Genomic DNA, 22651 nt, shown 5'->3' on the forward strand with positions numbered 1-22651 from the left:
CTGCTACAATACTAAGCACATACTGTAGTAACTCATTTAATTCTCGCAGCTACCCTAAGAGGTACTGCTGTTATTCTCCAGATGTTATACCATACAAATGGATCATGTATCACTTCCCAAGTTTCTGATGGACATATAAAATTCTTCATTTTAAGTGTAAGTACAGTTGACCCTTGAACAACACGGGTTTGAACAGTGCAGGTCCACTTAGATGCAGATTTTTTCCAATAGTAAATACTGCAGTGCTGCAGTCTGGCCTTGGCTGAGTCCGAGGATGCAGACCCATGTATGCAGAGGGCCGACTCTAAGTTACACATGGACTTTGGACTGCGTGGAGGGTCGGCACCAGTAACCTGCCCCGAGTTGTTCAAGGGTCAGCTGTACTTACAGCCTAATCTCTGGCATATTAAAAATGACATTTCTAACATCACTCTTATATTTGAAATCCAAAGAAATGTAATACCATTCGTTTTTAAAATATGAATAAGCTCTTCTTTAAGAGTCAGAAATGTTACCCCTTGAACTCATGTTTCCATTCTACGTAGCCCATAGAATTTGATGCTAACATAGTGTATATTTCCTGTTCAAAGATATTTTTGATCAACTCTCATTTCCTTGCAAGAAAAACATGTATAGAAATTGAAATCTAAGTTTCTCTTAAGTTCCCAGGAACCATACGGCTCTTAAGATTAAAAGAAAGTTATGGATTGATTTATCCTGTGATTATTAGTCCTACATAGTTGATCACAGCATACATGGCAAATTGTAATAAATATGGTTGACTCTTGAACAACATGGGGACTGGGTCGCCGACCCTCTGCCCAGTCAAGAGTCCACACATAACTGAGAGTCAGTGGTCCCGTGTACGCAGCCCCTCCGTACACAGGACCCCTCCCTGTCCGCGGTTCCATATCCGTGGCCACAACCAACCATGGATGGTGTAGAACTATAGTATTTACTGTACTGAAAAAACCCAGTATAAGTGGACCTGTGCAGTTCAAACCTGTGTTGTTCAGGGGTCAACTACTTACTAAAGAAAAATGTTACTGGAAATGAGATTAAAGGAGCTGAAGTATTCTTCAATTAGCCCATATATCAGTAGTTTAATGTTGCTTATTCTAGAAGAAAAAGTGTTCAGCATTGTTTCCTTTTTTTCTTTAGCGCTGAGATAACCTTATTCTCATAAATAAAAAGGTGAACTACATTTTTGTTATAAACGATTTATTCGATTCTTTACATATGCAGATTTGCAAAGAATTATGGTTATCTATTAATAAAAATATTTTAATGTCTTGTCAACTGACAGTTCTATTAAATGCTCCTTCAGTTTTGTTGAAAGCAAACATGGAAAGCCACCTAATTTCCTAAAGGATTTGTTTCCCAGTCACCAGAATCATTCACTCCCTCATTTCCTGGGACATATGCCAAAAGGCTTTACCAATACTTACTTATCAAAGGACTAATGATATCTCTTTTGGCTTTTGTTACTTTTTTCCCCTCACTTTGAGGCACCTTGTTTAATATATTCAGAAATGGTTGGAGATATTGAAATATTGCTAATTTTAGTACCTTCTGTCAGTACATTTTTTAATAAAAATCCTTTTAACATGTGAATTAACTATATTTTGATCAATACCTTTGAGCTATAGACTTAGTTCATTCAATTTCTGGAAAATTTGTACCTAATAATCTTACTAGCAAAACCAGTTATCACTGTTAGACCAATCAGCCAAATCAGACTTTCTCTCAGAAAAAAAAAGGGTGTCTTCATTTTTCTAATTAAAATAAATGTGTCGATACACATTTTGAGGGATTTTATAAAATATTTTCTATGAAAAATATGTTACAAATAATGAGGAATATATAAAGTATAAATAAATACATCTTTAAAATAGATTATTCAATAATGAGATTAAGATTATTTAGATCTAATATCGTTATGCTTTATAAAAATCTTGGTCTCCAAATGGGTACCTTTACAACCAGTGTGTAGATAAACTTATAACTTATTGAAGATGCAAGGTTTGTGTATAAAATACAGATTATGTATATAATTCTGAAAAACATATACTATTTAAAACCTCATCATACCATCATGTAGCATATATATAGTTACTAGGCTATAGAAAATATAAACATTTTAAAAGTGGAGACTATTTAACTGAAATAATTATTTTTAATATAATCTGATAAAAATATTTTTAAGTAACTTGTCAAATCTGTATTTCTGTATAGGAAATCACATAAAATATAAATTTCATTCATGAGTTTAATCTAGTTTAACTTGAAAATTTGAAGTTACATTGAAAAGACCTAATAACACAGACTTGCACTGCTTTAGTTATTCAGAAGTGCTTATTGTTCTAGCTAATGACAGATCCTAGGAAGGGTTTTCGAGAACACTCTTTGCTTTGCTCTCACCAGCCTCCTGAAGAGCAGTGAATGTTTTAATAATAGGGAATGAAACAGGTGAGATCATTAAAGGAAAATTACTCTCACTCCCTCTGGATATATTATATAGCTGAGTTCAGAGCTTTGTAACTAGGGCCAAAATAATCCCCATTTCAATTGCCACACTTTATCCCTGATAGAAATCCATGTAAACAGGAAAGGCTGGACGCCTAGAGCGCTCTTACGTTGCCCTGATTGATCAACAAAGAAGGTTTTCCCCAATCGGTATTTTGAATCGTTTTCCTTCGGCAACCTGGAGGCTTTTTACACTCCGAGGCAATGCACTGTATTAACGTAAGGGATGGAGGGGGAGGGATCTGCCTCTTTGAAGTTGAGCAAAGGACTGTGAAAAGCAGGGGTAGAAAGAAGAACCTTCAGGATTCTAGGAAGGACCGTGCATGGAAGCTGAGGATCTGGAAGTAGATTCCGTTTAAACCAACAGTACTGGCTTCCCTTTAAAAGAGCTTCCCCGCCCCCACACACCACCGGATCCAGTAACCCTGGTTTGGTGACTCACAGGCGTCAACTAAAAACTACAGTTCTCAGTACAGTTACCATTGAACAACACAGGCCTTAGAGGCACCTGACCCTCCCCGCGGTGGAAAATCTGTGTGTAATTTACAGCCAGCCCTTGCAACACGAGGTTCCTCTGTGTCCACAGTTCCACATCCACGGATTCAACCAACCACAGTCATGTAGTACCGTAGTATTTACTATTGAAATAATCCGAGTATAAGTAGACCCACTCAGCTCAAACCCATGTTGTTCAGGGGTCAGCTGTGTATAGCAGATACTAAATAATTGATAGCTCTTGGCTGCATTTAAGAGGAGGAAAAAACGACTAGTCATCATGATTACTATGTCATCGGCTCTGAGTCTGTAAATAGCAGCCACCCTGAAGAGTTGGGTTACTACTCCTGTGCAAGATTGCCTTGGTAACTGTCGAACGAAAGGATGCCCTTACATTACCATTTTAATTTTTCTTCATTAATTTTTTTGGCTGTGCTGTGTCTTTGTTGCTGCACACGGGCTTTCTCTAGTTGAGGCGAGCGGGGGCTACTCTTCGTTGCGGCGTGTGGGCTTCTCACTGCGGTGGCTTCTCTTGTTGTGGAGCATGGGCTCCAGGTGCGCGGGCTCAGTAGTTGGGGCTTGCGGGCTCTAGAGCGCAGGCTCTGTAGTTGTGGCGCACGGGCTTAGTTGCTCCGCGGCATGTGGGATCTTCCCGGACCAGGGCTTGAACCCGTGTCCCCTGCATTGGCAGGCGGGTTCTTAACCCCTGCACCACAAGGGAAGTCCCACCATTTTAAGCACCAGTTCAGTCTGCTACTTTATAAATTTAGAACTGAGTTCAGTCTGAAGTGTGTGAAGAGGTCAGCCACGAGACACCCGCGGGCCACCCTGACCCAGGACAGTTAGCAGCAGTGTGGAGCAGACCCTCCTCCGGGAGGAAAAGGACGGGAACCCCAGGATACCAGTCCCGCTCTGCAAACGCGGCAACGCTCTGGGCTGCCTTCTCCAAGTGAAGACGTGCTGTTATGCTCGGAACCTTCTGACTCAGGGAAAATGCCTCTCCTTCACCCCACAATTAACATTTACTGAGGAAGAAACACAGAAAGAATAGCCCTGCCTGTATCTGAATACCAGGGTAGATAGGAAGCAATTTTATCAATTTGATACTCTTTGACTCTTATTAGAAGTCTTTCCAACTGTAGGGAACTATTAAAGCTATTTTCTGAGAAATCACATAACTGAACTGAACTTCAGAGTAGTTTGTTTATTCAGAGAATGGTTCAGATTTCAAGCACAACTCCAACTAAATATGAACAGTAGGTTGCTAGGAAGGACTGAGGTCTGAGAACTACATTTTTCTCTTTTCCTGTTTTCCTTCCTTTATCATTGATTCAGAAACTAAGGATTCAGCCAACCTTCTCTGTGTCTTGTTCATCAGTAAAATGGAATAGAAGTACAACCCTAAAGCTTACAAGGGATATTGTGACAATGTCAAGACTTTTATAACATCTTAAACTTAAAACGGACTTCTTAATAGATTAGAACAGAACGAGTAAATTTTTAATGTTCTGTAAATATTTCCTGCAAATTCAAGAACAGTCATTTATTCTCTCAAGATAAACAATTTCTTATTCAGGAAAACTATGTAACAACTTGGTGGTGAAATTGGTTTTTATAGAGTATGCGTTTCTTTTAGTAAAAGATGATGAATGCGACTCAGATGCAGAAAATGAACAAAACCATGATCCTAACGTTGAAGAGTTCCTGCAGCAACAAGACACTGCAGTCATCTACCCCGAGGCGCCCGAGGAGGACCAGAGGCAGGGCACGCCGGAGGCCAGCGGGCACGATGAAAACGGTAACAAGCATCACGGCCGCTTTGTTCTCACCTCCAAAGGATTATTGCTTCCATTACTCTATGTGGGAACCCACTCTACTAGAGGGAACATTTTTGAAAACCAAAATTTATTGCAGGTGGCTGTAGAGAGTGATCTCTTTAATGAGTGGAACATTGTCCGTGGTAACAGTATAGCATTCTGTCAGTGGCCTCTCGTGTATATAGTGTGATGCCACCACATGTGAAATGCTTAGGGCAGTGCCTGGACATTGGTTTCCATTCACTTACATGGTAGCAAGAAGTAGAAATGGGAACTAGGATGACCCTTAGTGCCCTTTGATTATTCTCCACTGTTCTGGCAAGAAAAGCATGGCTGTCTGGTTCAAAACATACTAATTTGGAGACAGATGGTTTTCCTGTATCTACTTTGGTCCTCTCTGATATGAACAGCCAGTATATAAAGAGTGGTAAAATACAATAATAATGCGTTCATACTCTCCTGAAAAGAAATATGCTGTCATTCTGCCTTCCATGCACTAGAAACAGATGAAAATATTCCTGTGAGAAATTTTACACAGTATGTGTACCAAGAACTAGGAAGATGCTTGGAATGTTTGAGGATATTTGAAGTATTAAGATCCTAAATCTGGTTTGGTTTTTCCAGGGTTCCCAGTTTAATGGATAGATTTAGCTTAATAGCCCAATAATCAACTTTTTAAAAGACTTTTTAGAGCAGTTTTATATTTAGACCAAAATTGTACAGAGGTGCAGAGATTTCCCATATTCCCCCTGCCCCCCCATTATCAACATCACTCAGCAGAGCGGTACTTTTTTGTTTTTAACCAAGGATGAACCTACATTGACACATCATAATCACTCAAAGACCCTAATTTGCATTAGGGTTCACTCTTGGTGTTGTACGTTCTGTGGGTTTGGACAAATGTACAGAGACACGTATCCACCATTATAGTATCACACAGAGTACGTTCACTGCCCGGAAAGTCCTCTGTGCTCTGCCTGTTCATCCTGCCCTCCTCCTTGCCCTGGCAACCACTGATGTGTTTATGCCTCCATAGTTTTGTCTTATCCAGGATGTCTTATAGTTGGAGTCATATAGTATATAGTCATATAGCCTTTTCAAATTGGCTTCTTTCACTTAGTTATGCATTTAACTTTCCTCTGTGTCTTTTCACGGATTGATAACTCATTTCTTCTAAACGTTGAATGATATTCCATAGTCTGGATGTACTGCATTTTATTTATCCATTCACCTACTGAAGGACACCTTGGTTGCTTCCAAGTTTTGGCAATGATGAATGAAGCTGCTGTAAACATTCATGCACAGATTTTGGTCTGGAAATAAGTTTTCAGCTCCTTTGGGTAAATACCAAGGTGCACAGTTGCTGGATTATATGATAAGAGTATGTTTAGTTCTAGAGGAAACTGTCAAACTATCATCCAGAGGGGCTGCACCACTTTTCATTCCCCCAGCAATGAGGAGAGTTCCTGTTGCTCCACATCATGGCCAATATTTCACGTGCTCAGTGTTCCCGATTTTGGCCGTTCTAATAGTGTGTAGTGGTATCTTGCTGTTTTAGTTTGTATTTCCCTAATGAAATATTATGTGCAGCATCTTTTCACACTTAGTTGTCATCTGTATATCTTCTTTGATGAGGTGACAAAGTCCTTGGCCCATTTTTTTAATTTTTTAACTTTATATTGGAGTTAGTTGATTTACAATGTTGTGTTAGCTTCAGGTGTACAGCAAAGTTATTTAGTTATACATATACATATCTATTCTTTTTCAGATTCTTTTCCCATGTAGGTCATTGCAGAGTATTGAGTAGAGTCCGCTGTGCCATGCAGTAGATCCTTGTTGGTTGTCTGTTTTATATATAGTAGTGTGCACGTGTGAATCCCAATCTCCTCATGTCTCCCGCCCCCGCCTTTCCCCTTTTGGTAACTGTAAGTTTGTTTTCAAAGGCTGTGAGTCTGTTTCTGTTTTGTAAATAAGTTCATTTGTACTATTTTTTAGATTCCACATATAAATGATATCCTTTGATATTTATCTTTCTCTGTCTAACTTACTTAGTATGATAATCTCTAGATCCATCCATGTTGCTGCAAATGGCATTATTGCATTCTTTTTTATGGCTGAGTAATATTCCGTTGTGTACATATACCTATATATATACACCACATCATCTTTATCCATTCCTCTGTCAATGGACACTTAGGTTGCTTCCATGTCCTGGCTCTTGTAAATAGTGCTGCAGTGAACATTGGGGTGCATGTACCTTTTTGAAGTATGATTTTCTCTGGATATATGCCCAGGAGATGGATCGCTGAATCATATGGTAGCTCTATTTTTAGTTTTTTAAGGAACCTCCATACTGTTCTCCATAGTGGTTGTATCAGTTTACATTCCCACCAACAGTGCAAGAGGGTTCCCTTTTCTCCACATCCTCTCCAGCATTTATTGTTTGTAGATTTTTTGATGATGGCCATTCTGAACGGTGATACCTCACTGTAGTTTTGATTCTCATTTCTCTAATAATTAGTGATGTGGAGCATCTTGAAAGATAAACAGAATAGATAAACATACATTTGTATATTTGGAGAAATGTATATTTAGATCTACTGCCCATTTTTTTGATTGGGTTGTTTGTTTTTTCGATATTGAGCTGCATGAGCTGTTTGTATGTTTTGGAGATTAAACCCTTGTCGTTCAGATCTACTGCCCATTTTTTTGATTGGGTTGTTTGTTTTTTCGATATTGAGCTGCATGAGCTGTTTGTATGTTTTGGAGATTAAACCCTTGTCGTTCGCTTCATTTGCAAATATTTTCTCCCTTTCTGTGGGTTGTCTTCATTTTCTTTATGGTTTCCTGTGTTGTGCAAAAGCTTTTAAGTTTAATTAGGTCCCATTTGTTTATTTTTGTTTTTATTTTCGTTACTCTAGGAGGTGGATCCAAAAAGGTATTACTGCAATTTATGTCAAACAATGTTCTGCCTATGTTTTCCTCTAAGAGATTTATAGTATCCAGTCTTACATTTAGGTCTTTAATGAATTTCGAGTTTATTTTTGTGTATGCTGTTAGAGAATGTTCTAATCTCATGCTTCTACACGTAGCTCTCCACTTTTCCCAGCACCATTTATTAAAGAGACTGTCTTTTCTCCATTGTATATTCTTGCCTCCTTTGTCGTAGATTGACCATAGGGGTGTGGGTTTATTTCTGGGCTTTCTATCCTGTTCCATTTATCTGTGTTTCTGTCTTTGTGCCAGTACCATACTGTTTTGATGACTGTAGCTTTATAGTATAGTCTGAAGTCAGTCAGCCTGATTCCTCCAGCAGCTCTGTTTTTCTTCCCCAAGATTCCTTTGGCTATTCAGGGTCTTTTGTGTTTCCATACAGATTTTAAGGTTTTTGTTCTAGATCTGCAGAAAATGCCATTAGTTATTTGATCGGGATTGCATTGAATCTGTAGATTGCCTTGGGTATAGTGTAGTCATTTTGACAATATTGATTCTTCCAATCCAAGAATATGGTACATCTTTCCATCTGTTTGTGTCATCTTCGATTTCTTTCATCAGCATCTTATAGTTTTCTGCATACGGGTCTTTTGCCTCCTTAGGTAGGCTTATTCCTAGGTATTTTATTCTTTTTTCATGCACTGATAAATGGTATTGTTTCCTTAATTTCTCTTTCTGATCTTTCGTTGTTAGTGTATAGGAATGCAACAGATTTCTCTGCATTAATTTTGTGTCCTGCAACTTTACTGAATCCATTGACGAGCTCCAGTAGTTTTCTGGTAGCATCTTTTATGTATAGTATCATGTCATCTGCAAACAGTGAGTTTTACTTCTTCCTTTCCAGCTTGGATTCCTGCTATTTTTTTTCTTCTCTGATTGCTATGGCTAAGACTTCCAAAACTATGTTGAATAGAAGTGGCGAGAGTGGACATCCTTGTCTTGTTCCTGATCCTAGAAGAAATGCTTTCTGCTTTTCACCACTGAGTATAATGTTAGCTGTGGGTTTGTCATATATGGCCTTTATTATGTTGAGGTATATTCCCTCTATGCCCACTTTCTGGAGAGTTTTATCTTAAGTGGGTGTTGAAATTTTGCCAAAAGATTTTTCTATTGAGATGATCATATGTTTTTTTCCCTTCAATTTGTTAATGTGGTGTATCACACTGAATAATTGTGGGTACTGAAAAATCCTTGCATCCCTGGGGTAAATCCCACTTGATCATGGTGCATGATCCTTTTAATGTGTTGTTGGATTCTGTTTGCCAGTATTTTTTTTGTTGAGGATTTTTGCATCTATGTTCATCTATGAGATTGGCCTGTAATTTTCTTTTCTTGTGGTATCTTTGTCTGGTTTTGGCATCACGGTGATGTTGACCTCATAGAATGAATTTTGGAGTGTTCCTTCGTCTGCAATTTTTTGAAACAGTTTCAGAAGGATAGGTGTTAACTCTTCTCTAAATGTTTGATAGAATTCCCCTGTGAAGCTATCTGGTCCTGGACTTTTTTGTTTATTGGGAATTTTTTAATCACAGTTTCAGATTCAGTGCTTGTGATTATTGTTCATATTTTCAATTTCTTCCTTGTTCATTTTTGGGAGATTGTACCTTTCTAAGAATTTGTCCATTTCTTCTAGGTTGTCCATTATATTGACATATAGTTGCTTGTGGTAGTCTCTTAAGATCCTCTGTATTTCTGTGGTGTGTCCATTGTAACTTCTCCTTTTTCATTTCTAATTTTATTGATTTGAGCCCTCTCCCTTTTTTTCTCGATGAGTCTGTCTAAAGGTTTATCTATTTTATCTTTTCAAAGAGCCAGCTTTTAGTTTCATTGATCTTTTCTAATGTTTTCTTTGTCTCTATTTCATTTATTTCTGCTCTGATCTTTATGATTTCTTTCCTCCTGCTAACTTTGGGGGTTTTTTGGTTCTTATTTCTCTAGTTGCTTTAGGTGTAAGGTTAGGTTGTTTATTTGGGATTTTTCTTGTTTCCTGAGATAAGACTGTATTGCTATAAACTTCCCTCTTTAGAACCGCTTTTGCTGCACCCCATAGGTCTTGGATCTATCTATAAGTAGATTCTTGGTTTGCGGTTACCATGAGGTTTTGATACAGCAGTCTATATGTGTATATACAAGATTGTTTTAGGTTGCTGGTCTCTTAATTTCAAATGCATTTCCAAATATCCTGCATTGTACTCTCATCTTCTCATGATTGCTGGTTTTGATAGCATGTTTGTGAGTGGATGATTTCCTACCTTTACTGTATATTTGCCTTGACCAGTCAGCTTTCACATTCATAATTTTCTTCTTTTCTCTCTTGGGCTTTTCTTTTCTGCCTAGAGCAGTTTCTTTAGCATTTGTTGTAAAGCTGGTTTGGTGGTGCCATATTCTGTTAGCTTTTGCTTGTCTGTAAAGCTTCTGATTTCTCCATCGAATCTGAACGAGAGCCTTGCTGAGTATTCTTGGTTGTAGGTTTTTCCCTTCCACCACTTAAATATATCCTGCCACTCCATTCTGGCCTGCAGAGTTTCTGCTGAAATACCAGCTGATAACCTTATGGGGAGTCCCTTGTATGTTATTTGTTGCTTTTCCCTTGTTGCTTTTGATATTTTATCTTTATCTTTCATTTTTGTCAAGTTGATTAACATGGCTCTGCATATTCCTCCTTGGGTTTATCCCTTATGGGACTCTCTGCACTTCCTGGACTTAGGTGACTGTTTCCTTTCCCATGTTAAGGAAGTTTTCAACTATTATCTCTTCAAATACTTTCTCAGGTCCTTTGTCTCTCTCTTCTCCTTCTAGGGCCCCTATATTGGGAATGTTGGTGCGTTTAGTGTTGTCCCAGAGGTCTCTTAGGCAGTCTTCATTTCTTTTCATTCTTTATTCTGTTCTGCAGCAGTGATTTCCACCATTCTGTCTTCAGCTCACTTATCCATCCTTCTGCATCATTTATTCTGCTATTGATTCTTTCTGGTATATTTGTCATTTCATTTATTGTATTGTTCAACTCTGTTTTTTAAATCTTCTAGCTCTTTGTTAAACATTTCTTGTATCTTCTTGGTCTGTGCCTCCATTCTTTTTCTGAGATCTTGGATCATCTTTACTATCATTACTGTGAATTTGTTTTTGGGTAGACTGTCTATCACTTCATGTAATTATTCTTTTGGGGTTTTATATTGTTCCTTCATCTGGAACGTATTCCTCTGCCATCTCATTTTGTCTCACTTTCTGTGTTTGAGGTCCCACAGACCGCAGGATTGTAGTTCCTCTTGGTTCTGGTGTCTGCCCCTTGGTGAGTGAGGCTGGTCATGGGGCTTGTGCAGGCTTCCTGGTGGGAGGGACTGGTGCCTGCCCACTGGTGGGTGGAGCTGGGTCTTGTCCCTCTGGTGGCAGGGCCGTGTCAAGTAGTGTGTTTAGAGGTGGCTGTGGCTCAGGATGACTTTAGGCAGCCTGTCTGCTGATGGGTGGGGCTGTGTTCCCACCCTGCAGGTTGTTTGGTCTGAGGCGTGCCAGCACTGGAACCTAAGGGCTGTTGGGTGGGGCCAGGTCTTGGTGTCAAAATGGCGGCCTCCAGGACAGCTCATGCCAATGAGTACCCCCCAGTACCTCTGCCACCAGTGTCCTTTTACCCACAGTGAGCCACAGCCATCCCTCACCTCCCCAGCAGACCCCTCCAAGACCAGCAGGTAGGTCTCGCCCAGGGTCCTATGAAGTCACTACTCTTTCCCATGTCCCAGCTCACATGAGACCTTATTTGTGCCCTCCAAGAGTGGTGCTTCTGTTTCCCCAGACCTGTGGAGTTCCTGCAGTCAAGCCCCACTGGACTTAAAAGCCAAATGCTCTGGGGGCTTCTCGTACTAATGCAAGACCTCCAGACTGGGGAGCCTGACGTGGGGCTCAGAACTCTCACTCCTGTGAGAGAACCTCTGTGATATAGTTATTTTCTAGTTTGTGGGTCAAACTAGAAAATAATTAGTATGGGATCTGATTGTATTGCGAATGTGCCCCTTCTACCATCTCGTTGTGGCTTTGTCTTTGGAAGTAGAATTATCTTTTTTGGTAGGTTCCGGCCCTTTTTTGTTGACGGTTGTTTAGCAGTTAGTTGTGATTTTTCTGTCTTCGTGAGAGGAGGTGAGCTCAGGTCCTTCTACTCCACCATCTTGTCCTCCAGGTTTACTTTAATCTCAAGTATGTATTCTTGAACTCAGTAGTTCCAGTGGTGATTTCCTGATTCTCCGTCATGAAGTTGGAGGAGGAAGAGGGCTATGATTTGGCCCATTTTTTAAATTAAATTATTTGATTTCTTAGCAGTGAGTTTTAAGAATTCTTTGTGTATTTTGGATACTAGTCCTTTTTCAGATGTGTCGTTTGAAAGTAGTTTTCCCAATCCATGGCTTATCTTCTGATTCTCTTCTAGTTCTCTTGTTATTGTCTTTCATGGAACAGAACTTTTTCATTTAATGAAGTCCAGCATATCAAGTATCTCTCTCATGGCTCATGCCTTTGGTATCTAAACTGGCATGACCATACCCAAGGTCACATAGGTTTTCTTCTGTTGTTGTCTGTGATCCATTTTGAGTTTTGTAAAGGGTGTAAGGTCTGTGTTTACATTTTTTTTTTTTTTTTTTTTTTTTTGGTATGTGGATGTCCAGTTGCCTTTGCTTTTTGGGCTGTCTGTTCTGTTCCACTGACCCATTTGTCTGTTCTCTCGCCAACACCACACTTTCTTGATCATTATAGCTACATAGTAAGCCTTGAAGTCAGATAGTGTTGGTCTCCCAACGTTATTCTTCACCTTCAATGTTGTGTTGCCTCTTCTGGGTCTCTCGCCTCTCTGTGTAAACGTAGAATGTCTGTCATTATCCATAAAATAACTTGATTGGGATTACATTGACTCTGTAGACGTAGTTGGGGAGAACTGACATCTTGACAATATTGAGTCAATGTTGAGTATCCATAAACATGGAATATCTCTCCATTTATTTAGTTCTTTGAGTTTATTCATCAGACTTCTGTAGTTTTCCTCAAATAAATCTTATACATAATTTGTTAGATTTATGCCTAAGTATTTTTGGTGCTAGTGTAAATGGTGTTGTATCAATCAACTTTTAAATTTTTGAAGGAAATCGAGAAGGATGGTACAGAAAACAAAACAGATTCCATTGTGAAGAGTCAACTGTACCTTCCTTAAATCAGGAATCAGCTATGCAAAAGAGCAGAAAGAGAAGTTTCACTCCAGAATAGATAGGATTTCTGTAACTAATTTGGTGACAAAGGAAAAAGAAGTAGGGTACTCTAGGAATTGTTTCCTGCAGTGTGGCAAAAGGACACGTTTCTGAAATCTATAATTACCCCTGGGGACACTGCATTTCAGCTTAATGATATGCGTTCTGTTGATCTGTTTGCATATTTGCAGAGTCCGTAGTTATAGGCAGTATAATCCTGTCGGGCCTTAGTTTTCTACTTCTGTTTCTTGGTGGTTGTTTTTTTCTCTTAAAGAAAATGTGTTAACATTTCACCTGAAGAAGCAGTAGCTTACCATAGATATGAAAGGGAAATAGAACATTTTAAATGCAGATGTGTATAACAGTGTAAAATTTTTATGTAACAAAGAGGATTTCAAAAAGTATCAGTGAAAGAAAATAATGAAAACTAAAGAAACGTTCCATTGCATAGATCAAATAAGGTTAAATTTGTAAAGTCCATTGTTACAAATCAATGCAGTAAAATCCCATAAAAATTGAGGCCTTAACTGTTCTGAATTAGTAAAACATTTTTTGTTTTCTTTGTCTAATTATTATTCAATATGTTTTTAATTCAGGAATTCATTACTTTTAGGTATATAATCTAATTTAACTGCTAATACAGTATTTCACAGATTTTCTGTCACACCAGCAACATCTGTTTACATAGAAAAAGTGATTATCTTCAGAAGCACTTAGGTTTTTAGTGTTTTAATAGATTAAACATACCGTCTGCATGCCATAAGTTGTAAACAGGGAAACTTCAACAGATGGATTTATCACAAATTCTGGTTCAGTGGGGAACAAATCAGGAAATTTTTCACAGGTTTTATATCAGTCTGCCTACTAAAGGAAGTTTAAGATACAGAAATTTAAAATGCTTTTTAAATAAGTATATGCATGGTCACAGATACATAAAGAAATTATGGTTGAAAAAATGGTCAGGTATAGGTTGGATTTTTTAGTAGTATTGAATTGCTACCATAAGTTTATTATAGGAATTCTAAAAAGAAACATTTTTTTCCTTACATGACAAGTCTTCATTGCTAAGAAGTGAGTTTTTAAAAAATAATATTCCAGTATTTTTTAAAACAGAAACAAAAATTCTAACTTTTAAACCTGTTCATTCTATAACTTATGTCAAATATTTAGATTTTTTTCATTGTTTTATGCAATTGGCCTAAAAGAATAAATTCATATCTCATACGTGTGAGAACATTCAATAGATACTGATTTATGAAAAGAACTTGCTATTTGAATATGAGAAACTTGTCATTTTATGGATATTTTGTTTACTGGTTGGAAGGATTAATGAAGGTAAAGAAGAAAATAGAATGTAATGCAAGCAGACCGCTTATGACCCAGGAGTACAAGGAGCTTGAATCATGGAATCACACTGTGACTGTGGTACTGACGACCAAACACCTGACTCTGACGTTAGCCGCTGAGACCAGCAGGATAGACAGACAGTCCGGCAAGGAGAGTGTCCCGAATGTTGATTTCCCACTTGTCTGTACAAATAGGAAATGGATACTAGACAAAATATAACTTGATTTCCCCCCCCAAAATGTCCTCACGTGGCTACTCTAGTCCCCAAAGAAGGGGGGGTCATGCCAGAGTCATCACTAAGAGAAAAAAACTCTAGTTCCAGGTGACGTGCGAACTGCTAACAAACAAACAAACAAAGAAACAGCATAAACCATGGGGGTCTTGGTTGTTTGATTTTATTTGTATATTTGATACATGTTTCAGTGTATTTAGCTGTGTAGTGTCAGGTGCTCAGCCTATTATTTGCAGGCCTGCCCTTAAGCAAGACATTTAATTTACATAGACTTGAATTTCAATAATGGGGCCACATGTTTATGAAGCATTTGAAGAATGTTCCGAAATTTTCTTTGGTGGTCTTTTTCTGTAAGAAATCCAAAATGAAGGTAAGATGATATTTACAATAAGCTGTCACTTAGGAACTTATTTCTTTGAAGAAATACATCAAATATGGAAATCTACTCTTAGTTAAATATTAATTGGCCAAAGAAGTATTACATTTTTAGGATTGGCAGGCTTAGATGGTTCCATATATAAGAAATATCTAGTTCACTCCGCAAACTACAGTTCATCCATAATGCCCTTATTTTCTGAAAGCTATCGTAATAGTCATCCAGCTAAAACTATACAGAAAATGTGCTGGTGTGTTTCAGGAGGAAAAAGAACACGAAGAGCCGTGCAGGGGGCGTCTCAATGGGCCAGGCCTGGTCTGGCCCCCACTGCTCCTCTCAGTACCCACTCTTCTGGTCTGAACTCGGGCACAGGGCCACACCTACCTGCAAGGAAGTCTTAGAAACATAGTCCGTGTGCTGCTTACTCTCCAAGGACTATAACTAGAGTGTCGTTTTTCTCTAATTAACCGTGAAAACGAAGAGAAGAAATATGTTTTAGTGAAAAAGTCACACAGCACGCGTTTGACTTCTGACTTCATCATTTACTGGCTGTGTGATTTGGAAGTTATTTAGCCTTTTCTGGGCCTCACGTTGTCTCTTTATAAAATAGAGGGGGAGATCAGTGTGTTGTTTTGAGGATCAAATACAAAGCATAATGTCTGGTACATAACAGAGGGCCTTGGTGGTAGCTTTGGTAATTTTTTATAACATCTTTATTGGAGTATAATTGCTTTACAGTGGTGTGTTAGTTTCTGCTGTATAACAAAGTGAATCAGCTATACATATACATATGTTCCCATATCTCCTCCCTCTTGCGTCTCCCTCCCACCCTCCCTATCCCACCCCTCGAGGTGGACACAAAGCACCGAGCTGGTCTCCCTGTGCTATGCAGCTGCTTCCCACTAGCTATCTACCTTACATTTGGTAGTGTATATATGTTGATGCCACTCTCTCATGTTGTCCCACCCAGCTTACCCTTCCCCCTCCCTGTGTCCTCAAGTCCCTTCTCTATGTCTGCATCTTTATTCCTGTACTTGTACTTGTTTTTCTCTTTCTGACTCACTTCACTCTGTTTGACAGACTCTAGGTCCATCCACCTCACTACAAATAACTCAGTTTCATTTTTTATGGCTGAGTAGTATTCCATTGTGTATATGTGCCACATCTTCTTCATCCATTCATCTGTCGATGGACACTGAGATTAGTGCTTCCATGTCCTGGTTATTGTAAACAGTGCTGCAATGAACAGTGTAGGTAGTACACGACTCTTTGAATTATGGTTTTCTCAGGGTATATGCCCAGTAGTGGGATTGCTGGCTCATATGGTAGTTCTATTTTTAGTTTTTTAAGGAACCTCCATAATGTTTTCCATAGTGGCTGTATCAATATACATTCCCACCAACAGTACAGGAGTGTTCCCTTTTCTCCACACCCTCTCCAGCATTTATTATTGGTAGATTTTTTGATGATGGCCGTTCTGACTGGTGTGAGGTGATACCTCATTGTAGTTTTGATTTGCATTTCTCTAGTAATTAGTGATGTTGAGCATCCTTTCATGTGTTTGTTGGCAATCTGTGTATCTTCTTTGGAGAAATGTCTGTTTAGGTCTTCTGCCCATTTTTGGATTGGGCTGTTTGTTTTTTTGAAATTGAGCTGCTTGTAAATGTTGGAGATTAATCCTTCGTCAATTGCTTCATTTACAAATATTTTCTCCCGTTCTGAGGGCTGTCTTTTCATCTTATGGTTTCCTTTGCTGTGCAAGTTTTAAGTTTCATTAGGTCCCATTTGTTTATTTTTGTTTTAATTTCCACTTCTCCAGGAGGTGTGTCAAAAAGGATCTTGCTGTGATTTATGTCATATAGTGTTCTGCCTATGTTTTCCTCTAAGAGTTTTATAGTGTCTGGCCTTACATTCTTTAATCCATTTTGAGTTTATTTTTGTGTATGGTGTTAGGAAGTGTTCTAATTTCATTCTTTCACATGTAGCTATCCAGTTTTCCCAGCACCACTTTATTGAAGAGGCTGTCTTTTCTCCATTGTATTCTTGGTTCCTTTTATGAAAAATAAGGGGACCATATGTGCATGGGTTTATCTCTGCTCTTTCTTTCCATTGATCTATATTTCTGGTTTTGTGCCAGTACCATACTGTCTTGATTACTGTAGCTTTGTAGTATAAGTCTGAAGTCCAGGAGCCTGATTCCTCCAGCTCCATTTTCCTTTCTCAAGACTGCTTTGGCTATTCGGGGTCTTTTGTGTTTCCATACAAATTATGAAATTTTTTGTTCTAGTTCTGTGAAAAATGCCATTGGTAGTTTGATAGGGATGGCGTTGAATCTGTAGATTGCTTTGGGTAGTATAGTCATTTTCACAGTGTTGATTCTTCCAATCCAAGAACATGGTATATCTCTCCAAGAACATGGTATATCTCTCCATCTGTTTGTATCATCTTTAATTTCTTTCATCAGTGTCTTATAGTTTTCTGCATACAGGTTTTTTGTCTCCTTAGGTAAGTTTATTCCTAGGTGTTTTATTCTTTTCGTTGCAATGGTAAATGGGAGGAATGCAAGAGACTTCTGTGCATTAATTTTGTATCCTGCTGCTTTACCAAATTCATTGATTAGCTCTCGTAGTTTTCTGGGAGCATCTTTAGGATTAGGATTCTCTATGTATAGTATTATGTCATCTACAAACAGTGACAGCTTTACTTCTTTTCCAATTTGGATTCCTTTTCTTTTTCTTCTCTGATTGCTGTGGCTAAAACTTGACAAAACTATATTGAATTATAGTGGTGAGAGTGGACAACCTTGTCTTGTTCCTGATCTTAGAGGAAATGGTTTCAGTTTTTCACCATTGAGAATGATGTTGGCTTTGGGTTTGTCATATATGGCCTTCATTATGTTGAGGGTAAGTTCCCTCTATGCCTACTTTCTGGAGGGAAATGGGTGTTGGGTGTTGAATTTTGTCGAAAGCTTTTTCTCCTTCAGTTTGGTAATAGGATGTATCACATTGACTGATTTGCGTATACTGAAGAATCCTTGCATTCCTAGGAAAAACCCCAACTGATCACGGTGTATGATCCTTTTAATGTGCTGTTGGATTCTGTTTGCTAGCATTTTGTTGAGGATTTTTGCACCTATGTTCATCAGTGGTGTTGGCCTGTAGTTTTCTTTCTTTGTGACATCTTTGTCTGGTTTTGGTATCAGGGTGAGGGTGGCCTTGTAGAATGAGTTTTGGGGATGTTCCTCCCTCGGAAGAGTTTAACAAGGATAGGTGTTAGCTCTTCTCTAAATGTTTGATAGAATTCGCCTGTAAAGCCATCTGGTCCTGGGCTTTTGTTTGTTGGAAGATTTTTAATCACAGTCTCAATTTTAGTGCTTGTGATTGGTCTGTTTATATTTTCTATTTCTTCCTGATTCAGTCTTGGCAGGTTGCGCATTTCTAAGAATTTGTCCGTTTCTTCCAGGTTGTCCATTTTATTGGCATATAGTTGCTTGTAGTAATCTCTCATGATCCTTTGTATTTCAGCAGTGTCACTTGTCTCCTTTTTCATTTCTAATTCTGTTTATTTGAGTCTTCTCCCTTTTTTTTCTTGATGAGTCTGGCTAATGGTGTATCAATTTTGCTTATCTTCTCAAAGAACCAGCTTTTAATTTTACTGATCTTTGCTACTGTTTCCTTCATCTCTTTTTCATTTATATCTGATCTGATGTTTATGAGTTCTTTCCTTCTGCTAACTTTCGGATATTTTTGTTTTTCTTTCTCTAATTGCTTTAGGTGTAAGGTTAGGTTGTTTATTTGAGATGTTTCTTGAGGTAGGATTGTATTGCTATAAACTTCCCTCTTAGAAGTGCTTTTTGCTGCATCCCATAGGTTTTGGGTCGTTGTGTTTGGGTCGTTGTGTTTTCACTGTCATTGTTTCTAGGTATTTTTGGATTTCCTCTTTGATTTCTTTAGTGATCTCTTAGTTATTTAGTAGTGTATTGTTTAGCCTCCATGGTTTTTTTCCTGTAACTGATATCTAATCTCATAGCATTGTGGTCAGAAAAGATACTCGATATAATTTCAGTTTTCTTAAACTTACCGAGGCTTGATTTGTGACCCAAGAGATGATCTATCCTGGAGAATGTTCCATGAGCACTTGAGAAGAAAGTGTATTCTGTTGTTTTTGGATGGAATGTCCTATAAATATCAATTAAGTCCATCTTGTTTCATGTATCATTTAAAGCTTGTGTTTCCTTATTTATTTTCATTTTGGATGATCCGTCCATTGGTGAAAGTGGGGTGTTAAAGTCCCTTACTGTTGATTTCCCCTTTATGGTTGTTAGCATTTGCCTTATGTATTGAGATGCTACTATGTTGGGTGCATAAATATTTACGATTGTTATATCTTCTTCTTGGATTGATCCCTTGATCGTTATGTAGTGTTCTTCTTTGGATTGATCCCTTGATCGTTATGTAGTGTTCTTCTTTGTCTCTTGTGTCTATTTGATAGGAGAATTGCTACTCCAGCTTTCTTTTGATTTCCATTTGCATGGGATATCTTTTTCCATCCCCTCACTTTCAGTCTGTATGTGTCTCTAGGTCTGAAGTGGGTCTCTTGTAGACTGCATATATATGAGTCCTGTTTTTGTATCCATTCAGCCAGTCTGTGTCTTTTGGTTGGAGCATTTAATCCATTTAAATTGAAGCTAGTTATAGATATGTATGTTCCTATTACCATTTTCGTAATTGTTTTGGGTTTGCTATTGTAGGTCTTTTCCTTCTTTTGTGTTTCCTGCCTAGAGAAGTTCCTTTAGCATTTGTTGTAAAGCTAGTTTGGTGGTGAATTCTCTTAGCTTTTGCTTGTCTGTAGAGGTTTTAATTTCTCTATCGAATCTGAATGAGACCCTTGCTGGGTAGAGTACTCTTGGTTGTAGGTTCTTCCCTTTCATCACTGTAAATATGTCCTGCCACTCCCTTCTGGCTTGCAGAGTTTCTGCTGAAAGATCAGCTGTTAACCTTATGGGGATTCCCTTGTATGTTGTTTGTTGTTTTTCCCTTGCTGCTTTTAATATATTTTCTTTGTATTTAATTTTTTCTAGTTTAATTAATGTGTGTCTTGACGTGTTTCTGTATGGGACTCTGCGCTTCCTGGACTTGATTGACTATTTCCTACATTAGGGAAGTTTTCAGCTATAATGTCTTCAAGTATTTTCTTGGACATCCCTTTCTTTTTCTCTTCTTCTTCTTCTGGGACCCCTATAATTCGAATGTTGGTGTGTTTAATGTTGTCCCAGAGGTCTCTGAGACTGTCCTCAATTCTTTTCATTCTTTTTTCTTTATTCTGCTCTGCATTAGTTATTTCCACTATTTTATCTTCCAGGTCACTTATCTGTTCTTCATTGTCTGTTTGCTCTTTAGTTCTTCTAGGTCCTTGTTAAACGTTTCTTGTATTTCCTCCATTTTATTTCCAAGATTTTGGATCATCTTTACTGTCATTACTCTGAATTCTTTTTCATGTAGACTGCCTATTTCCTCTTCATTTGTTTGGTCTGGTGGGTTTTTACCTTGCTCCTTCATCTGCTGTGTGTTTCTCTGTCTTCTCACTGTGCTTAACTTGCTGTTTTGGGGGGGGTCTCCTTCTTGCAGGCTGCATGTTCCTAGTTCCCTTTGTTTTTGGTGTCTGCCCCCAGTGGGTAAGGTTGATTCACTGGGGTTGTGTAGGCTTCCTGGTGGAGGGGACTGGTGCCTGTGTTCTGGTGGATGAGGCTGGATCTTGTCTTTCTGTTGGGCAGGAGGACCACGTCCAGTGGTGTGTTTTGGGGTGTCTGTCACCTTATTATGATTTTAGGCAGCCTCTCTGCTAATGGGTTGGGTTGTGTTCCTGTCTTGCTAGTTGTTTGGCATGGCCTGTCAAGCACTAGAGATTGCTGGTCATTGAGTGGAGCTGAGTCTTAGCACTGAGATGGAGATCTCTGGGAGAGCTTTCACTGACTGATATTACGTGGAGCCGGGAGGTCTCTGGTAGACCAGTGTCCTGAACTCAGCTCTCTCACCCCAGAGGCACAGGTCTGACACCCAGCTGGAGCACCGAGACCCTGTCAGCCACACAGCTCAGAAGAAAAGGGATAAAAGAAGAAAGAAAGAAAGAGAAAGAAAAGAAAGTTATTAAAATTTTTAATTATTAAAAATAAAAATTAAAAGTAATTTTAAAAAAGGGGAAAGAAAGAATAGAGCAACCAAACCAAAAAACAAGTCCCCCAATTATAACAAGTGCTCAAAACTATACTAGACAAACAGAACCATAGGACAGACAAATGGTAAAGCAAAGCTATACAGACAAAAATCACAGAAAGAAGCATACACATACACACTCACAAAAAGAAAAAGGAAAAAATATATATATCTAAAAGGAAAAAAAGGAAGAGAGCAACCAAATCAATAAAAAATCTACCAGTGGGTTTCCCTGGTGGCGCAGTGGTTGAGAGTCCGCCTGCCGATGCAGGGGACACGGGTTCGTGCCCCGGTCCAGTAAGATCCCACATGCCACAGAGCGTCTGGGCCTGTGAGCCATGGCCGCTGAGCCTGCGTGCCCGGAGCCTGTGCTCCGCAACAGGAGAGGCCACAACGTGAGAGGCCCGTGTACCGCAAAAAAAAAAAAAAACAACCTACCAGTGATAACAAGCTCTAAACACTAAACTAAGATAAACATAAAACCAGACCCAAGTCTACAGTTGCTCTCAAAGTCCACCTCCTCAATTTGGGATGACTCTTGTCTATTCAGGTATTCCACAGATGCAGGTACATCAAGTTGATTGTGGAGCTTTAATCCGCTGCTCCTGAGGCTGCTGGGAGAGATTTCCCTTTCTCTTCCTTGTTCGCACAGCTCCCGGAGTTCAGCTTTGGATTTGGCCCCACCTCTACATGTAGGATTGCTGGAGGGCGTCTGTTCTTCGCTCAGACAGGACGGGGTTAAAGGAGCCGCTGCTTCGGGGGCTCTGGCTCACTCAGGCCGGGGGGGAGGGAGGGGCACGGAGTGCGGGGCGGGCCTGCGGCGGCAGAGGCCGGCGTGACGTTGCACCAGCCTGAGGCGCGCTGTGCGTTCTCCTGGGGAAGTTGTCCCTGGATCCCGGGACCCTGGCCGTGGTGGGCTGCACAGGCTCCCGGGAAGGGAGGTGTGGATAGTGACCTGTGCTCGCACACAGGCTTCTTGGTGGCGGCAGCAGCGGCCTTAGCATCTCATGCCCGTCTCTGGGGTTCGCGCTGTTAGCCGCGGCTCGCGCCCGTCTCTGGAGCTCCTTTAAGCGGCGCTCTGAATCCCCTCTCCTCGCGCACCAGGAAACAATGGTCTCTTGCCTCTTCGGCAGCTCCAGACTTTTCCCCGGACTCCCTCCCGGCCAGCGGTGGCGCAGTAGCCCCCTGCAGCCTGTGTTCACGCCGCCAACCCCAGTCCTCTCCCTGTGCTCCGACCGAAGCCCGAGCCTCAGCTCCCAGGCCCGCCCGCCCCGCGGGTGAGCAGACGAGCCTCTCGGGCTGGTGAGTGCCGGTCGGCACCGATCCTCTGTGCAAGAATCTCTCCGCTTTGCCCTCCGCACCCCTGTTGCTGCGCTCTCCTCCGCGGCTCCGAAGCTCCCACCTCCGCCACCCGCAGTCTCTGTCCACTT

General features: G+C 39.8%; 1 protein-coding gene across 6 annotated transcripts in view; it reads left to right on the forward strand.

Annotated features, from left to right (window-relative positions):
• Positions 1–22651, forward strand: part of ZEB1 (zinc finger E-box binding homeobox 1) — a 190146-nt gene that overhangs the window by 148656 nt on the left and 18839 nt on the right. For 5 of the 6 annotated variants that reach the window (XM_029238873.1, XM_029238875.1, XM_029238876.1 and 2 more), the window contains one exon: positions 4658–4819. The exons of the other annotated variant lie outside the window; for it this stretch is intronic. In XM_029238873.1, the coding sequence (XP_029094706.1) occupies positions 4658–4819 (162 nt within the window). The remainder of the gene's footprint in view (positions 1–4657; positions 4820–22651) is intronic. 6 annotated transcript variants of the gene reach the window in all.

Source organism: Monodon monoceros, unplaced genomic scaffold (assembly GCF_005190385.1).
Source record: "Monodon monoceros isolate NGI ecotype Baffin Bay Population unplaced genomic scaffold, NGI_Narwhal_1 Super_Scaffold_21, whole genome shotgun sequence".
Taxonomy (NCBI): domain Eukaryota; kingdom Metazoa; phylum Chordata; class Mammalia; order Artiodactyla; family Monodontidae; genus Monodon; species Monodon monoceros.